The sequence below is a fragment of the Perissodus microlepis genome, chromosome 5 (assembly GCF_051167445.1).
Source record: "Perissodus microlepis isolate ML-2025 ecotype Zambia chromosome 5, ASM5116744v1, whole genome shotgun sequence".
NCBI lineage: Eukaryota > Metazoa > Chordata > Actinopteri > Cichliformes > Cichlidae > Perissodus > Perissodus microlepis.
The window spans coordinates 23,319,435-23,338,842 of record NC_140465.1 but is presented as its reverse complement, the minus strand read 5'-3'; the positions used below and the strand labels follow the sequence as shown (position 1 = coordinate 23,338,842).

At 38.7% G+C, this 19,408-nt stretch overlaps 1 protein-coding gene across 12 annotated transcripts in view; it reads left to right on the top strand.

Moving 5' to 3' along the window:
* The window catches only part of cadpsb (Ca2+-dependent activator protein for secretion b), a 69,120-nt gene that overhangs the window by 1,693 nt on the left and 48,019 nt on the right, over positions 1-19,408 (top strand). For all 12 annotated transcript variants that reach the window (XM_084928903.1, XM_084928904.1, XM_084928905.1 and 9 more), the window contains exons 2-3: positions 15,802-15,915; positions 17,121-17,453. In XM_084928903.1, coding sequence (XP_084785029.1) covers positions 15,802-15,915; positions 17,121-17,453 — 447 coding nt within the window. The remainder of the gene's footprint in view (positions 1-15,801; positions 15,916-17,120; positions 17,454-19,408) is intronic.

Here is a 19,408-nt window from a genome sequence, read left to right as displayed (position 1 = left end):
TCTTCTCTGAAGATGAGCTTTGCTCCTCTCAGCGGCCTGTAGAAAATTAATTGCATTAAAACATTTTCAACGTTGACACATTTTTAACCTTTTACTATTTATTATTATTATTATTATTATTATTTTAACAGGACATTTATCTTATAAGATTTATATACCTTAGCTACTGTAAAGGACAGGGCCCACACCCTGGCTTCTCAGGCTGCTATGTTGGTCCACTGATGTTGATGCCAGTTTTGGGTCATGCTGTCCTTACTGTCAAAGTCACCATGCACAGGCCTACTGTGCTAAGGGGAACGTTCAACTGATTGTAAGTTAGGATAATGCCCCTTGTATATTTCCTTTGCTGTATGCAGACTATCTGTTTGACTGACCTGTCAATTATGAATTAAGAAGCCTCTGTATGGATCAGCATGTTTTATATAGAACTGCTTGAATACTGAAACCTAGTCATCACATTGCATGACAGTATCAGGTTCCTAAATCTCTCCTCAGAAGGAAGTTCTTTGTTACTCACTGTGGTCAGGGGGCTTTCAGAAGAGTCATTCATTTTGGTCGCTCATTCATTTTAACACCATGAATACTACTATGGAAATATGCATTCATAAGTGCTGCTTTCATTTAACATGCAGACAACTTGTCTTCCTCTGGTCACTGTTAAGCCATATGGTCTGAATTTTCTGCTGACTCATGCACAAGTCCATGTAGGAGGCATAAACTGCAGTGTTTCCGTCCATTTGTTTGTTTGTAGTCTGTTGAGCGTAGGTTACTGATAGTCTAATGCACGCCTAGTAATGCACTTTCATATCTGGTTGCTCAGGCAGCCACAATTCTCAGCTGTGGGTGAGTGAATATCCGAACAAACAATCAAACCAGGAACTCAGAGTGTGTCTGTCTGCCCACAGTCTAGCTGGTGTTTCTGATTTGATCCAAACATGGATAAAAATCACACATTAAAATAATTGAAAAAAAAAATCTCAATTTTAGGCACAGTGAATTGGTTCAATCCAATCACTTGATGAGCATGGCTTATAACACAGAACTGTTAACAAAATGGTGAGCACCAACATCTACGTTGATTACTTTGAGGCAGTTGTGTGCATTTATAACATCATGGAGTTAGACAGTAGTCATCAGTTCACTGTCTTTTAATTATATTTCTGTCTTGGGTGGATATGGAGAAATAATTTATCACACAAAAAGAATATTTAACATTTGTCTAATTACGTTTCTATGGATCCATCTTAGCCATGAACCTCATGTGAATGTGGGCTCCTCAGATGTCCATAGACAATAATTTATTAAGGTAATTCCTCACATTGTTGGCAGCACAATCTAATATGTGCCCTATTACAATTTTAGCTATTATAGATTAGTCACAGAAAAATGATGAAGCAATTTCTGTAATGAAAAGACTTAAAGGCCTCAGCAAAACATGTGGAGCAGCTCCATGATAATCCGTTATTAGAAGCTCTGGCACACAAACAGCAGTGATGGGCTATCACAGAGAAACAGGCCAGGCTGTAGACTGTGCAAGCTCCACTGCTGCTTCTTGAAATATGTTGCCATAACCTTGTGGAAGATAAGCCAACAGGGCAGGAACAGGAAAGTGACTCTTTTTCAGGGTATAAAAAGTAAATCTTACAGTACAGTCTGAACAATGTCTTAAAAAACAGCAGTTTGAAGGCTGTTACTGCTCACTGCTGGCTTGGGTGTATGTGCATGACTGAGTGGTGACACATGTGTTTGCTTAAAAGGCTAAGTATCTTGAGACCCACACAGCGAATGTGTTGAGTATTGAGGTTACAGACAGATTGCGTTGGTACAATTTATGAAATTTTAGCATCATTGTGATGGTCCCAGAGGGCAAAAACCTCTTTCATTCAATGGGAATAAACTGCACACACATGGGAGTTAAATAAATAAAAATACAAAATACCAAATTTTCCCTTGTGGGCCAATTAAAGGATTATTCTATTCTATTCTATTCTATTCTATTCTATTCTAAAGACATGTTGGCAATACAGTAAAATCACAATTTTGCATTTTGTTTTTTGTTTTCAAAGTATAATGCAAAAAGAAAGATATAGGTTTTGAGAAATATGACTATTTTAATGGCTAGCAATATTGATCTGATGGTTGTCAGCTTGTTTGGTTGGTCAGTTTGACTTTAGTCAGAAAATGTAAATATTATGTAACAAGTGTTTGGTTTTTAATTGGACTGCCACTAAATGTTTGTTAAAGGAACACCTACCAAATGCCCACATGTGTCAATGAGAGCTTAACTTGTTGATGTGTACAGCTCAAAGCACAAGAAACAAGCAGGAACTAAATTCTGCTTTGATTCAAAAATGTAGCCAAGGAGAATAAAATGTTTGCAGTATGATTAATCAAACCAAGACTATTTGCTTTTATAGATCGCCGTTTATGTTGATTTTCCAAAGTGAGTAACTGCCCATGTCAGAATTACAAAGTGTGATTCCCTTGAAGATAATCTGACCTAATCAGTTCATCTGCCAGCAGGTTCACTTAATAGAGTTCCTCCTGGCTCAGCATTTTAATACTATACAGTATGCCATTTACACTGTGGGGGAGAGGGGCTGTGAATTGTGCAGCAGGGTTTGTGATGTGAATTTGAATTAGACTGAAGTGCAAACCGATGTTTGCCACACAGGTGTTTGCAGTCATGTTCGCAGAGAACTGTGGGAGTTCCACTGTGAACAACTTTTCAACGAGTGAAAAAGATGATTGTAAATCATCACGTTAACGTTGCACTTGGCTCACAGATTGCAGATCTGTCTATATGAACATCTAATTTTTTCATTGGTGCTTTTGAACAAAAGCATCAATTTTGCCGCTTTCAGTTTATATTTCTCAGTGTTTCGTTTTCGTTTCGATTGTTATCATTTCTGAGGTTTAATCTTTCATTATAATGTAGGACCATTTGTTTAGGGGCCAGACTGAATATGTTAAGAATTGGTATAACAACGCAAACACTTTGTGAAAGCAGTTGATTTACTGCCATGCAGACATTCCTATATTAATAGCAGCTGCTGTTAGCTGTGTAAATACAAATTATACACAATTTCAGCTGCTATTTGTTTCTTTAAAGTATGGTAATGTTTTATTTTTGTTAACTAAATCCACTTAATCACACTGACTTTCAGTTTTTAGTTTACTCTAACTTTGGCAAAAGACAGGAGATTATCAATATCGAAACAATAACACTGGTAGCGGTCAGGGTGTTTGCATAGACATTCAATGTTTATCATTGCCATTGACAGCTGCTACATTTGTTTATTGGATAATTATTGTAATATTCACGATTCAAGTGACTACTGCATGGTTTTAAAAGCTGCACTGTGTAGTGTGCATTCATCTCTTTACTCAGTGGCATGTATATTGCCCCTATTTCCTTCTATTTCTACCAAAAGACACCAGATTATATGAATGGTGAATATGTAGATATAAACAACTCAGAGTGAACTGACAAACCTCAATATATTCATAAGACATTCAGTCATATGTGCAAAACACAGTGGCACTAAATGGAGAGCTTAAGTATGGCACTGAAATCATTTGCATTATTATGTAAGATCGCTGAATGGTGTTCTGCTTGAAATTATAAAAAGGCATCCTTCGACAATAAAAGAAGCTTCGCTGTCAATGGCAAAGTCAAGCATTGAGCTGAAAATAAAACATGTCAGTCAGCGCTTGAGAGCTGATAATAGGAAAAATTGTTCTCTCCCATTAAGCAGCAGTCTTGGTAGCATGTTTTAGCACCGCTAGAATAGGAGAATAAAGGTGTTTATTGACGGTGCGGATAAGCAAGTGAATTCAGAAGGGGTGACAGCTGAAAAGCAGCAGGCGAAATACCCCCTCACCCACGATCTGTGCAGCCACGTGTAAATTATCACAGCTTCTCAAATTAAACATCCTCTCTATGGGGACATAACGAAGGAGGGAAGCTTAGATCTTATTTGTCAGAATACTAACAATGTCTTTTCCTAACAGCGCTGTACTTTGAAGGCAAGAAATAGGGACAGAATCAAATTGAATAATACGTGCTCTAGTAATAATCCAACATTTTGGTGTGATGCTCACATGACATGTGCCATGTGCTCAGAAAACAGGCTACCAAAATGCAAATGTTAGTGCACAGAGTCCTGGCATGTAAATGCATGGGAGTTTAAAGCTGGTATGGATGGCATCATGTGAGGGATTATTCCACATAGGTGGGAAGACGTGAGCGTGATCTGGCTTAAAAGCAATATCCCACGTAGTATTTTATCTCCTTCAATGGCTCTCAAAATACAGGATGTGCTTGTTAATTATAGTCTCATGTGTCCTCACCCGGGCTATGATTCTTGTTGGCCTTTCAAAGCAACAGATACATTTGTGCCAACGAATGTTAACCATCAGTGTGATGTGAGGCAAGATTTGTCTGGCTGAGAATAGCTGCTGTGTCCCAACACTGCATTCATGCATGGAGACAAATTAAGCAGGATTGTTTAATTGCTGCATAAGTTTTCATTCCTGCTCCCAGTATTGCACATTCGCCTTACTGGAAAAAACTTGTGCAAAAATAAGAGCCGGCTTGTTGAGAGAAGACCAAACATTAGCAATTCTAAAGCGGCATTTCATTTATCATTTTTACTGTTATACAAGCTTTTTTTTTTTACTGAGCTTACCATAATTAAAACTGCTACTGCTTTAGTTTTATTTGTATTTAATCATTTTGGTCTATAATAAGCAAAAAGCAGGGCAAAGCTGTATTTATTCAATGTATTCTCATGTAAGTTCACAACAACAGGCACAAGCTCACTTTTTATCAGTCAGAAGACTTTGACTTTGAAGTTATTTTTGTTTACATTTTTGTTTGAAAATTGATTAATGATCAACGAAATGCTGAAATGTTCCCATTTGCTGTTACATCAGTTGACTATATGATTAATCAACAAACTGTCTGAGCCCTGATCAACATGCTTCCTGTAAGCAAAGACCATTTTATTGGAAGTGTAGTGGAAGAAAACAGCAGGGATCCATTTGTACTTTGTGCCAAATGTTGACATTTACACTGCAGCAGTTGCAGCATTTATAATGCCTGTCAAACTTTGCAGAGATGGAGAATTCATTCTGAGATTGGTAGCCTGCTAGAGCAAGATCAAAACAGGTCTGCACATTTGACAAAACACTCCTTTAACCTTGAAAATGTGCAAGGTTAAAGTGCTATTCATAATGACATGTGCATTGCCTAGTCACGCCTATAAGTGTGTCATGTAAAGGAAAGCAAATCAAAACTAAATCAGCTATTGCAACATCTTCCTATTTCTGGCTATAATCGCATACTTTTTTCTTATACTGTAATTGTGACATAATTACAAGACAGTTGTCTCATAATTATGGGACTCTGATTATGCGTTATGGAAGTTATAATCACTCTAAGAGAACTTTTGTGAATCTTTTGATGGATACTATGTGCGGCTGCATGTCATCACACTTTCTGATCATTGTTGAGTCCCCTAAGAGAACTCAGGCGGCTGTTGGTGGTTATTTAGGGCTCAAGAGTTTGTTGGTGCAAATGTGTGCTGTTATGCTGAACCCTGTGTAACATTGCTTCAAAGGGAAAATTACACAGGTATGAGTAAAAAGGACAACAAGGAGAGATACTGAGAGAGAGATTACTAGTGGTGATTTTCCACATTAAAGACAGAAGAGCTATAGCAGGGCCATTACTGCACCTCTCCTATGAGCCTCTCTTTCCCACTCTCCACTGAGGCACAAAGAGCACAAACAGCAGCCTGGAGCAGGCATGAGGCGGTATGTCAGGTAGATACTCTGAGTTTATTGTCACATGTTCATGCAACCAGTGCTTTAAATGGAGTCGTTACACCATTATCGTTACACTGTTATACTCTTTCAGAGGCATTCTTCTGTGATATTGATGTAAAGTAACACAGGGGGTGTCACCAAGCAGTAAGACAACATAAAAAACAGACTTAAACATAGTGGCAAACTGTTAAAACATCTCTCAGGACATGGATTAACGCTGAGTCTACAACCTTTTATTGGTGAAGACTGTTAAGCCTTCCCAGCCAATAAATATTGGATGCGCGTTGATCTTTCCTATCACTAATTCTACAAAAGTTTTTCAAAAGCCTGATTAATGCAGTCTGTGTGATCTTTTTTTCAACGCATCTTGTGCCGCTTTCTATTGGTGAAAACCCACAACACAAACCTTATTGAACATCAAACAAGACTCTTGCGAGATAATCACCTTTGAAAGCTAAAAGGAGGGAACGAAGAGAGAAAGTCGGAGAAATTACAAAGGAAGACAGTAAGTGATTTGTGATGGGAGGGTGGTAGAAAAGGATTTGTGTTGCAGACTCTTAATGAGAGTAATGCACCAGGAATGGAGTTACTGATTCACAGTCAGCTTCGTGTGCTGTACGGTATAAAGTAATGCAGTGGTACTGCAGTGTGTAGCCCTTTAATACAAAGCTGTCATGGTTGCGGCTGTGTGCAGGCAGGATGAGGACCCAAACGCAAGCTCACAGAAGCAGGAATGAACTCAAAACACAGCTTTATTGCTGGAGAGAAAAACTATACAAACTAAACAGGAAACTAATAACATATTACACGGAGAAACACACAGCCATGAATGAGGGAGATCGCAACACTGACACAGGGAAACACAGGTCTTAAATACACTGGGAAATAACGAGGGGAATGAGACACAGAAGGGGAGCACAGCTGGGAGAAATCGGACATAACAAAACCCAAGGGAAGCAACACTCAATACATTCACGTAGGACACAGACCTTCAAAGTAAAACAGGAAATGTAACATAGACGCAGACTTGACTAGGGGAGACAGAGCAACTAAGAAACACAGAGAACAATAACAGCGGCTAACTAAATACTCAGAAAACTAAAGAGAATACAAGAAAGCCAAACTAAGACATAAAGAATAAACTGGGGCAACAAAGAGAACTAAGATCATAATACAAAAACTCAGAGACACAAGAAACTCGAAACACTGGGTCACCGACCCAGGACCGTGACAAAAACAAAGAAAAAACAATATCAAATCTTTGCTTAATTGCCTATTTGTGTTAACATATTTGTGTTTGTGTATTTTAAGTTCCGGGAGCCTGCTCCAAAGTCACTTTCTTCCAGTTTCCAATTTAACTAATGATTTAGTTCAGGCCTCCGTCATTCGTTTCCCCAAAATTCAACAGAATCTGTGGCTCTTGTTTATCATATTTCGTACGTACATTACCATACATTTCCAAAGTGATCGAGGAGTACAACACATGTGCATTTAATTACAGGTCAACAGATGAATTTCATCAAAATCTGTCAAAGAGAATTTGATTTTGGTGTTCTTAATATGTGAGTGTTCATATTCATGTGGTTTTATGTTCGCTTCTGCAAAGCGATTATTTTTCATCAAGCGAATGAGCAAAATGAAGAACCAGCAGAACAGACTGCTGCCTGTGAGATGGTGGTGTGTGGTAATGGATGACACTTACTAGAAGGGGCTTTGCTGGTTGTGAAAACAGTGTTTTTCTGAATATATCAGCAGCTCCACAGCTCCCGAATATGACAACACCGTGAAGGCTGGTTATACAGAACCGGAGCCTCTTGTTTTATCCCTGTTTGCTGTGTGTCAGGCTCTGTCTGTGGAGTCTGCACCTGGCTGTTTGCTAACCCAGCGGAGTGGTATTTACTCACACAATGCTGTGTGTGCATGTGACTTCAGAACAAATCTACGAGTGCATGTCTGGTTCCAGGATAATAGCTTGTGGATGTGTCTTTGTATAATTGTAGTTTTGTGACCATAGTCGCTACGCAGTGTTGGTGTTTTGTGTTTGATGAAGCCTGCTGTTGGTAGATTTTGTGCAGCTGTCATGCAGTACTTGTTCCTGTACCCTTGTTTGCTGTTTACTCAGATGTGGGCTGGTGGTGTCATCTACAACATGAATAACCTTGTCTGGTGATAGCAGCCACTGATAACATATTTGCTAAAAACCAAGCATTGGGACAGGGCAAACAGCAGCAAACAATAGAACTGAGTTTATATAACACCCTTTCTCCAATTTTTACATTAGATTTCACAAATGTAAAGTTTACATTTTTTTTTATCTCTATTGATATACAGATGTGTAATTGTGTGTTTTCTTTTTAAATATTTTATCTTGTTTTAATGAATTGATTACACAGCTGTTTTACTTCTGCCCAACACAGAAAACTGTTCATTTATTTTGCTGCCATTTAATTTGGGAAAGCAGCCTAATTTAACGTCCCCCTTCCCTGACATTATATAACTTTAAGGAGCTCAAGTGTGAGTCAGCAAAGCAAAGTCCTTATCGTGCTAAACTACACAAGCTACAGTACAGTGCACCACATTCAATTAGCTAATTACTCCACTGCAGACAGTGGATACAGTATACATCACAAGCTGATGACATGTTGATTCAGTCAAAGAGATACAAATATCTATATGAATCCAATCATAACCACTATGTACTGAAAATTTACTGTGAATCAGAGGTGTTATCCAACTTACTGTACTTCAGATTACATTCAGGATCTCTGATACAACATTTAATCTCAACAATGTCCATTGTTTTAGTTTTGCACATATTTATAAAACATTAGAAACTTAATTTACACCTCCCTTTGTCTGATGGTTTAAGATTAGATCTCATACACTTGGATTAGTACACGTACATTTTTTTTCAATTTTAAATATCATGCAAAAATGGCAATTACAGTTGAGGTCATTTCCTAATATTAGATGTTCAGTTTTCTAAATGTAAAATGTCCTGATTAGAATGCATGTTGATCACAGTTTTTAAGATAAAACCAATGTACACGAAGAATCAAAAACAGAAAAGGCTGTTTTTTAATCTGTTTTTATTGCAATTTTTGAAAGTGGTTTTGAGCAAGATTTTTCCAGATTTTCTGAAGATCTTTTTGACAGCTTTTTCTCTTATTTATTTATCAGTTTTAGAGAACTTTTGTTTGTTTGATAAGCCATTTCACTCTGAGCTATGAATTATTCAAACATAAAAAAAGCACCAAACTCAAAGGAAGAACCAGTATTGTGTCATTTTTTTTATTTTCAGACAAGTGAAATACAACAACTTAGCACTTAGTTTCTAGCAACCTGTCACAAAAACATATAATTTGCTCTGATTTCTTGAGTTGAATCTATGGAAAATGCCAAAGATAACACAGTTCAATAGTTTTACAACAACAACAAGGTCAATCCCAAAGAGTGATTAGCTGAAAAATTGTCGTATCCCAGCATCATGCACAGTATCCTTAAAAGTTTAAGGAAAATGGAAAACTGGTAGACAAAAGATGAAAAAGTTATGTACAGCAGAGGCACACTTTCCAGCAAAGACCTGACATAGGACCTGAGAAATGCATCTGGGTCTTTAGTTGAGACATCTACTGTTCACTGGAGCCTCATCAGAAATGGTCTCAGTGGAAGGATGGCTGTTCTTGACAGCCACAGGGAGGGAAACTATGAAAAAAATGGACTGGACTGGAAATCAGTGGCAACGGGGCTGACGGACTGATGAATCCATTTTTTTTTGGTTTAAATCATTATTAACACATTCAGAGTAGGTAGGGAGAGAGGTATAACAGTGACCGTCTACAGTCATCCTTAAAACATGGTGGAGGGTCTGTCATGACTTTCAGTCAGTGGTTCTGCAGATGTGTAGTGTAGTGGTTTATGCTGACGCAAAATCCCTTGGGGACTGCGTCAGGAACAGCATCCAGCATAAATCTGCTAAAACAAGCATGCGGCTCTGAGAGAAGCCAAAAGTAAATTTATGAACACAGAAAGGCACCCTCAGAATTTGGTCCATCATGTAATGCCATTGGGGAAGCATCTGATTAGCAACAAACATAATGGCATTGCAATACAAGCATAGCTGGATAAAAAACATCAACAGCAACAATGGATCACAACGAGTCAAGGATCGGCCTCCGCAGAGCCTCAACATTATTGAAGCAGTGTGGAATCATCTTGACAGAGAGCAAAGGGCAGCCAAATTCCCCAAAAAAGAGCTTTGAATGACCGGGAGAACTATTCATAAGGATTAGTTAAAAGAATGACAAGAAAGCTTCTCTAAGAGGGTTCAGGCTGTGTTGAAGAATAAAGTAAGCCATACCGAATATTGACTTTCAAGATCATTAGTATAGCACAACCCTTGCATTATTTGATATACTGTATTTCTGATGCAGTAAATCAGAGCGCATTTTTACCATTTTCCTTGTAAAGGCTTTGACCCCATCATGATGTACAAAACCAAAACAGTGTACAAATGAAAAAGTAACGTCATAATTCCAAATAACAAAAACAAAGAGTTATTTCATAGCAAATGCAGAGACCTGACTCAGACTGTGGCAAAATAGAAACATACCAACAGAAGAACAGAAAATTACTCCATAAGCTCACTGAAGAATGACTAAAGGTCACTGATGTTCTACAAGACATGCGCCTGAGGGAACTTAGTACCACGAATCTCTGTTAGAGACTCGGTGGGCGTTTAGATACAAACTGAAATTATGCAAAGTTAAAGTAGACAGACTTTCTAGCAAACAGTAACAAAGAATATTCCCTAGAAAACTTAGGGAATTTATCAGCGCTAATCCTTCATTGTGGCCAGTGCCATATCTTGTGACGTAAATCTGCTTTTGGTCATACAAAGTTAAAATACTGAATTTATTGACGTTTTATGCAACCTAAATATCATCCACATGGCCGAAGTGAAAAATGTACTCTCAGTTTAAACTGCAATGAAGCTTCTGTACATGTGCATGGCTCCTCTATTGATATGTGAACGGTGATTAATACCAATGCCCACTTCATTGCCACTGGGTAACACTGCAATCTTGATAAGAGCCACAGAGAAGAATCAATATGACCAAAGCAGCAAAGTATGTCTTGGGAGTCTGGCAATACTGATGAAAATGCAGGCATTTTCTTTCATCCATTAACACAGCACGGTTCTCCAATGAGGGAATAAATGAAAGCACAAAAAACTCCAAATACTTCCAGTAGTCAAGCTGTGCTTCGGCTTTCTCCCCACATATGCAAACTTGAATGGAGTTAGTAGCTTATTATGTTGTCACATGATCTCAGATCAGCCCGAAGAAACTGTCAGTGGAAGAACTATTAGCTTTGACCTTTCAAGGTAAAATCTTCAGGTAAAACACAAATGTGCTCTCCCACTGTTCCAATCACAATATCCCATCTTTTTGTCATTTTTACTGCGGTACCTTTTTAAATTTTATATTTGAAAAGAAATATCTCACATTCATATCATGTTATTGAGGACAGAAACAGTGAGGTTTTCTGTATTTCATTTTAATTACTGAAAGAACAGATTAATTATTGAAAGAGCTGCCTGATTCATTTTCTGCCAGTTGATACCTTGACTAATTGTTTCAGCTGTAATTACAAATGCTCGTTAATATCCAGTCATAATGGTCACAAATCTGTTCTGGTCTACGCAACACAGACTTTGTGTTGTGCACGAAGTCTGCAGTATAAAGAGTATATATCAGTGCTTGGCTCTATTTATGCAAGCTACACTATGAATGACCTCAGAGCTAGTATTACGAGTGTTAGCTTTGCTAAAACATTTCAGTCAGCCTGATTCATCTTTGTTTTTTGCCTCTTTTGAAAGCTCAGCAGTAAAAAGCATCTCTCAGGATGCATTTCCCTCTCAGTTTGACATATTATTCACATTGCTTTCTTTGCCTGTTTTTGAAAAACATTGTACATCATTACTGGGCATGCGACTTCAGTCTGAAGAGCCACACTCCTGTTTAGAGTTTTATTACACAGAAAGCTGCTTAGGAAATTTCCATCCATCCATTCACTTTCTTAATTGCGCTTCTAGGCTACCTGTAATAGGAGGAGAGGTAGGGTACAACCTAGACAGGTTACTAGTCTATCACAGGACCAACACAGATAAAAAGAAAACTAGAGCCAGTTTAGAATCACCAGGGAACTTAACGTGCATGTCTTTAGACAGTGGGAGGAAGCTATAACCGGTATAAACCTGGTATAAACCCGATATGGATTTATACCAGATACAGGAAGAAAATTAAAACTCTACACAAAAAGCCAACCAGGACACTGAGGTGAGACTTCTCTGCAGGTATTTCTGAAATGTATAAGAAATGTGTTATTGGGAGGAAATATAAAGGGAATTAAATCTTCGAAATTAAAGTAACTCAGTTTATTATACATGATACAAAGGACAGTGTTACAAAGTGAAAACAGATGTTTTTATCCTCAACCTCACTTTCAGATATGGACAGTGTTGGGTAAGTTACTTTAAAGTAGTAACTTAGTTACATTACCAGTTACTTCTATCAAAAGTAACTCAGTTACTTCAAGTTACTCGTTACTTTCAGAGTAACTAGTTACTAGGGAAAGTAACTTTGGTTTTACTCAGAGTTCTCTTGTTAATGTGTTGCTTCCGTAACTGGATACCCAGCCAGACTGCCAGTCTTCTAGCTTGCCTACTTGCCACAAGTGCACTGTGCCACCTACCAATAGAAAGGAAAAAAATAATGTGCACACTTCCACGAGAGAAATCCCACGCCTGGACCGTCGTTGACCGCCGCATGATTCTAACCTGCTTTTTACATCCAACACAAAAACTGCAGTCATGGTGCTTTCGATTGTACTCAGAACTCGGAAATTCTGCCTTCTGAATAGGAAGATGTAGGTAACACCAGACTGCAGATGAGCTGCTTACAGGGCTGGACTGGGACAAAAAAAAAAATCGTCCCGGGGACTAGAGACTGGCCCACCATTATAGGAAAAATCATAAAGCCTTTGAATGAAAACAAACGCTGTTGTGACAGTGATGTACACTGTTCTGATGGTATATATGCATTAATCTATCAATCGTTTGTTGTAAGACTCAGATAATTATTTTTTTAAAAGCGAGACATTTTAAATGAGAATAAGAAAGAAAAGTATTTCTTTGTGCCCCCCTCTCCCTGTTAATGCCCTACCTGCCCCCCTGGCAACACTTTGCTAGATCCGCCCCTGCACAGTTACCAGCTGTCAGCTAAGTAAAAAAAGGATCCTGGTGTTATTTGTCTCTCAGAAACAGTTCATAACTTTCCTTCAACTCATTCCTGTCACCTAAAAGGTAAACCTGTTTCTCCATCACCTGTTCAGCTCTGATGATTCAGTAAGGACATCTCCTGGTTTCATCTTCATGTTTCCCTCTCACCACATATCCAAACCGACATCTTGACCAGCAGCTTTACAGCTGTGGCTCCAGCAAACATCAGCTGATAGTAGAAAGTAATATTAAATAAATTCTAACAACAGCTGATCAAGCTTAAACGTGCTGCTGTTGTTTAGCGCGACACCCGCTGGTTTCCTCTTTCTGGCGCAAAGTAGGCGATAAATAAATAAGAGAGAAAAGCCGATCAGCTGATCATTGATCAGTTTCATGATTGAAGTAGAAACAGGAGAGGGAGGGGGAGAGAATGAGAGAAGAAGAGGCAGCTGTGCAGCGTAAACACAGAATAACTCCAGCTTTGTGTCTTTTTCATTGTAGCTGAAGTCCGGGACAAAATGTTCCTTTTCACCTCAATACGAAATGCGTAATAGTTTCTCTGAATACGAGACGATTCTGTTTTTTACGGGACAGTTGGCAACTCTAATAATTAACCTATGAACAAAATAAAGTTCAACATCAGTAACATCACAGCACCCACCCAGCTGTATAGAAACTCCGTCATGCTAGCTAGTACGCAGTACGAAAAAGTCAGCATAACGAAAATAAACTCCACCTAAACTTGATTTATATGTGACTCAGATACACTGCAGGTCATAACTTCTTACCTGAAGTTCAGTTCACCTGATACTCGGACCGGCGGCTGCTTCGGGTCTCTCCTCTTGGCCCCCTTTTCCTTCATCCACTTGCTGGCCTCCACCACTTGCTAATGTTATTGAATCTGTGGAAGCTCCGCGATACCACACGAAGTAACGAATAACGAGCCTATTTGAATCCCAGTAACGAGTAACGCGTTCCTGGTTTTGGCATAATAACTAGTTACCGTGCTCGTTACCACAATAATAACGTAGTTACTGTAACGCGTTACTTAATAACGCGTTAGTCCCAACACTGGATATCTGACTGTGGACAAGTGTGTCAACCCCAGCTCCCGTGTATCCCCATAGACCAGAACAGTTTGCATACTCGTGTTAATATTAACATTTCTTGCCTTAGGATGTTCCTTAAACGCCATGGTTTATTAAAACACAGCAGGAATTGCCTAGATTTTTCTTTAATCTCACATCTAGCTGTGGGAAACATGAATTAATCTGAAACCTGAAACAGAGGGGCAGTATCGATCCCCGATGTAGATGTGCCGTTTTATGTTGTAAGTGGAACTTGTTTGGACGTTAAGTGGATGTATCATCCTGAGATCCTCTGTACCACAACAATCGCCTAAAGTAAAAGAGATGTCTTGGTGAAATGATTTGTGATACCTCCAGTTTCAGTCCATATTATTTTTACTGGACAGGTCATCTCATTTTTAACCTCTGGTGATAGTATCGACTGGGTGTTTGTATTTTGACCTGAATACGTTAAAGCTTTCTAACTCTGGCACTTGGCTCTAATAGTGAATTCTTAGAGGCTATTACTTTCTGAGCACTATCAAACGGGGTTGGGGTAATATGATGGACACACAGATGGTGTTGAAATTGCCTCACAGGCACACGATATGTGGTGCTTTTCCACCTCACTCCTACACCAAAGTCTGTCACTTGCAATGTGCTGCTGAACGCAGGCAGACACACACATTACCAGCAGGTCCCGTATAATAACAGGTTGAACTGTAAGATTGAAGGCACTTATCAGAGGGAGACTGTCAGTCTTGACCTTTAGATTACTGAGTCAGTAACCATGTGTGAAATCAATACATGGACATCAAGACTGTAATGAAGATCGAAACTGGAACAAAAGGAAGTGATGGAGAAAATCTTACTCATGTGCACAGATGTATCTCAGGAAGTTCACAGATAACAAGCACGCCATGTTATGTACTTTAGCTCAGAATAATTTTATTTAATTGATGTTATAACATGTTATAACAAGTTTGTAATCTATAGTGAGCCATTCTGTAATGCTACATAGGTCAACATGATGATGTTAAACAATTTTATATTGACTGTAGTTTTGCAATTTAGCGTGCTTTGCTAGCTGCTAATCAGCAAAATTCGAGAGATTGCTGAGACAAATATAGTCAGTAGTTTTGTAGGGGTTTAATATGCAACCATTGCACACCTTTTTAGCTGTGTGTGATTTATTTAGTTTGGCAGATTTCCACTGTTTAGGTTTCAAGTGGGGAAGCCATTAGGCAATGCATTTCATCTATAAGTGATGGTAAAAAAGGAGTATGATTGGCTGTTGTTCAGAGGCACTAGAGGTAATGTGGGTTTAGGATGTAGATGCAAAGCTGGAGCTAGCAAACACTCAGTGTAACATCATAAATTCCACTTGCACTTATATTCTGTGGGCTACGACTGAAAGAATGAGTCACAGAATGAGAGTTAAATGAAATGAATTTGAATAAGAGGAGATATATTTGGTGAAAATGGTGAGAAGCATGCTCGATGCTTGTTCCGTGATTTGTGTGAATCTGACCGAGGTAAACAATGAAAAACTGGCTTTATTATTTGGTTTAAACGTTTTTTTTCTCATGACACAGTCTTTGTTTGTCCTTGCTTCCACAGATTACCAAGCAGCAGCTTCAGCAGACCAAGGATCGCTTCCAGGCCTTCCTCAATGGAGACACACAAATTGTGGCTGATGAGGCATTCATCAACGCTGTGCAGAGTTACTCTGAGGTACCAACAACCCACCCTACGTAGCCATAGCCGCACAATCACAGTAATAACCTTTTCATTCAAACTCAGGCGCTTAATGCTTCCAAATATGCTGCATTTCGTATGATTCTAAATGTTCACATTTTCACTCTTGTAAAGCACAGCGCTTTTTGTTGTGTGTGCAGGATATTCTGCATTATTCTCTCTAAAATGTGTAGCTTTCAATCTAAAAAGTCAGAAAAGCACTGCACAGCGCTCTTGCTTTTCCATGTCAAAATGCCTGAATTCTGAGTGGTAAAATGGTGGCTGAAGCTTTTCACTGCACAGATTATGAGTCAGAGCATGTGGTTGACACAGCCATCTTTTCCAAGCTCACTATTCAATCTGCAGATGAAAAAGTCATTACTACAATGCTTACAGGACAAAAGGAATTACATATAGGGGGATATGTTAAATTAGTGATGGAAAAACAAGCCATTATGAAAAACGTTAATGTGAGACTGGAACCCTCAGGAAGCGCACACACAATTACTCTTTTTGCAGAAGTTAATTAGGAGATAACTGACACAGGCGTGACAGCTGAACAGGAATCTCATTTATTTTGTGATATTTAATATTAATGTGAAATACACAACAAGTGTTCAGAATTAACTATTGAAAACCTGAAACTGTGCATCCCTCTTGCACTCATTTGTAGGGTACAAGATGTCTTATATAGTCATTCAGCCATCATTGGTGTCATAGAAAAATTTATGGTAAACACATTTTCATAAAATAAGAACATATGAATTTCAAAAATAAGATGTCACGAGTAATTTACCGCTGCACTCTGGTGTTTCAGCACAGTAGTCACTTCTTAGAGTCATAATGAATGCTAAGAACAAAATTTGACTGTCAAAATAACAAAGCAGTCATCTTTGATAATTGCTTCACAGTGACAATATTGCCTTGTCTGGATGTCTCCCTGTTAGGCTGTCATTAGCTGCACACAGAATGCCTGTCTTGAGTCACAGCAAATGCATACATGCTCTGATTTTTCACTCCAAAGTTATTATTCAGTTTAATGGTTTTGTTTTGCTGTTGAAGACAGATATTTGCTGTTTGAAGCCGAGAGTGACAGCAGAGCTGCCATATAATTACTGATCATCATTTTAAAATAATAACATTTTTTTTAAATGCATTTCCTATTCAGCTGCAACTATTGACACTGGTCTTTCACAATGTAGGTATTTCTTAAGAGTGACCGTGTGGCAAAGATGGTCCAGAGTGGTGGCTTCTCAGCCAACGACTTCAGGGAAGTGTTCAAGAGGCACATCGAGAAGCGCGTGCGCAGCCTTCCAGAGATCGACGGTCTGAGCAAAGAGACGGTGCTCAGCTCCTGGATGGCCAAGTTTGACACCATCTACCGTGGCGATGAGGATCCGCGGAAGGCGCAGCAACGCATGACTGCCAGCGCGGCTTCCGAGCTGATCCTCAGCAAGGACCAACTGTACGAGATGTTTCAGAATATCCTCTGCATCAAAAAGTTTGAGCACCAGCTGCTTTATCAAGCCTGCCAGGTAAGGCATCACACCTGTGTGACACATGGCTTTCCTCCTTGACTCAAATACATGCAAATTCTGTCCCAAGTTGGGACATGCCAACCTCTGAGCATGGTCCACTGACTTCTAATTCCTTAATTAGACTTACTGTTTAACATTATGCACAGTGCAAACTGTTACTGTGGTTTATTAGATCCCTCCTTTGTGTTTATTTTTTATTTTAACGCTGCAAGTTTATTTCTTCACCTTTTTTTTCCCCCTTTGCAACTATACGCCACAACTTCTCGGTTCTCCTGTCTGTGCTGTGGTTAGAACACAACAACAACACACTTTATCCTTATAATACCACAGGCCAGTTGCTTTTTTGCAGGTTGTGAACCAGATAATTTGTTCATAGATTATTAATAATAACAGTGGCACATTTATGACTGTAGGTGCATTTAGAGTTATAAATATTTGTCCCATATGGAACTGTTAGCGCTAGTGTTAAATGGGGATATTATAAAAGCAAATTAGTCTCCTTGACATATATCCCTTGATACCAGACAAGCAATGCTCCATTGTAGTGGAGATATATTGTGATTGCTGGTGGATAAAAGTGGACACTTGGGTGCTTGTGTCAGACATAACTCTCCTTCCTTTCCCTTTACTGCTCACTATGAGAAAGCTAAAAGCACTGCTAATGTTGCCTTTCTTTGCGATTTGGCAGGATTTGGAGGAAACCTCTGAAATGTTTGTATCTGGTCACTAAATAATTTCATTTAGTTCTAATGAACACATCTTATGGGAGGCAGTTTAGTTTTTAAAGCACTTAGCTACTTTGGATCAGGTGTCATTCTACCTTCAGCAGCTGCTAAAATACAAGCAGATGGCATGAGATGCTAGTAAGCTAATTAAATTAGTTTAGTATTATTGAAATGTCTCAGATGGAAACTATAGGCTGTGTTCTGCATGTGTGTATTGCTTATGAGCAATACATGGCGCTCATATTCAGTGTGTTTTTCCTCCCAAGCCTTTAAAGATGCTTAACCTATTTTTTTATACTCTGGCAGCAGGGCTGATGGTATAGGGTCACAAATTTGCATGCAAAACATACAATTTCTTCAAACAGAACCTAGCTTGAACAATGCAGATCAAGAATTAACAATTCACCAGTACAAATGTACAAATACAAATACACATAGTGCATAATTGTATTTCTACACCCTTGCATTGTAGTTGCAGGTAAGTTGGTCATTTATGTGTCTCCTCGTGAGTGAAACAATCTGAATAAGAGCGTTTTTTTTTTTTTTATCTGTTTTCACTGTAACTGTTTTTCCAGGTGTTCTTGGCATCTTGTTTCATTTCTTTTGCCGCTGTAATAAATGTATTTGACTGTACTATTGGTGCCTTGGAGCATCTCTCAGTAAGCAACCAGCTGCTGCATACTGCCCTCTACTACATGATAAAATCCGCACTAAAAGGAAATGCAGCAATCCAGTCTGCATGGCTCAGGGCTGCTGGGATTTGATGAAAGGTTTTCATGGATTGGCTGGGATTCAGAAGCCATCATTTTTTAGCTGTTATCACTGGGGATTTATATTTTTTGCACTTGCATTCAACTAGTCAAAGGAAACACTGGTCTATTTCTGTCTCGTGCTAAAGTAAGAGCAGCCCCTGGAAATGACTAACAGACTGATTAGACGTGTACGGCCAGCTGCTGCGCCAGCCAAACTCTGAGCATGGTCTACTGACTAATGGCTGCACATTTATTTATCTGCAGTGACACCAAGCATGACCAAATAACTTAAAAATGTGCTTGGTGTCTACACTGAAAAGTCATAATTAGTCTAATCTATGTTGAAGTCTGTGTCTACTTGTAATTCTTCATATGATAGCGTTTACAGAAAAATATGTTTGTATTGGGTTTTTCTTGAGTAAAATAGTAAAGTGAGAAACCAGTTTTAAAACGTCTAGGAAAGCTTTTCATGTAT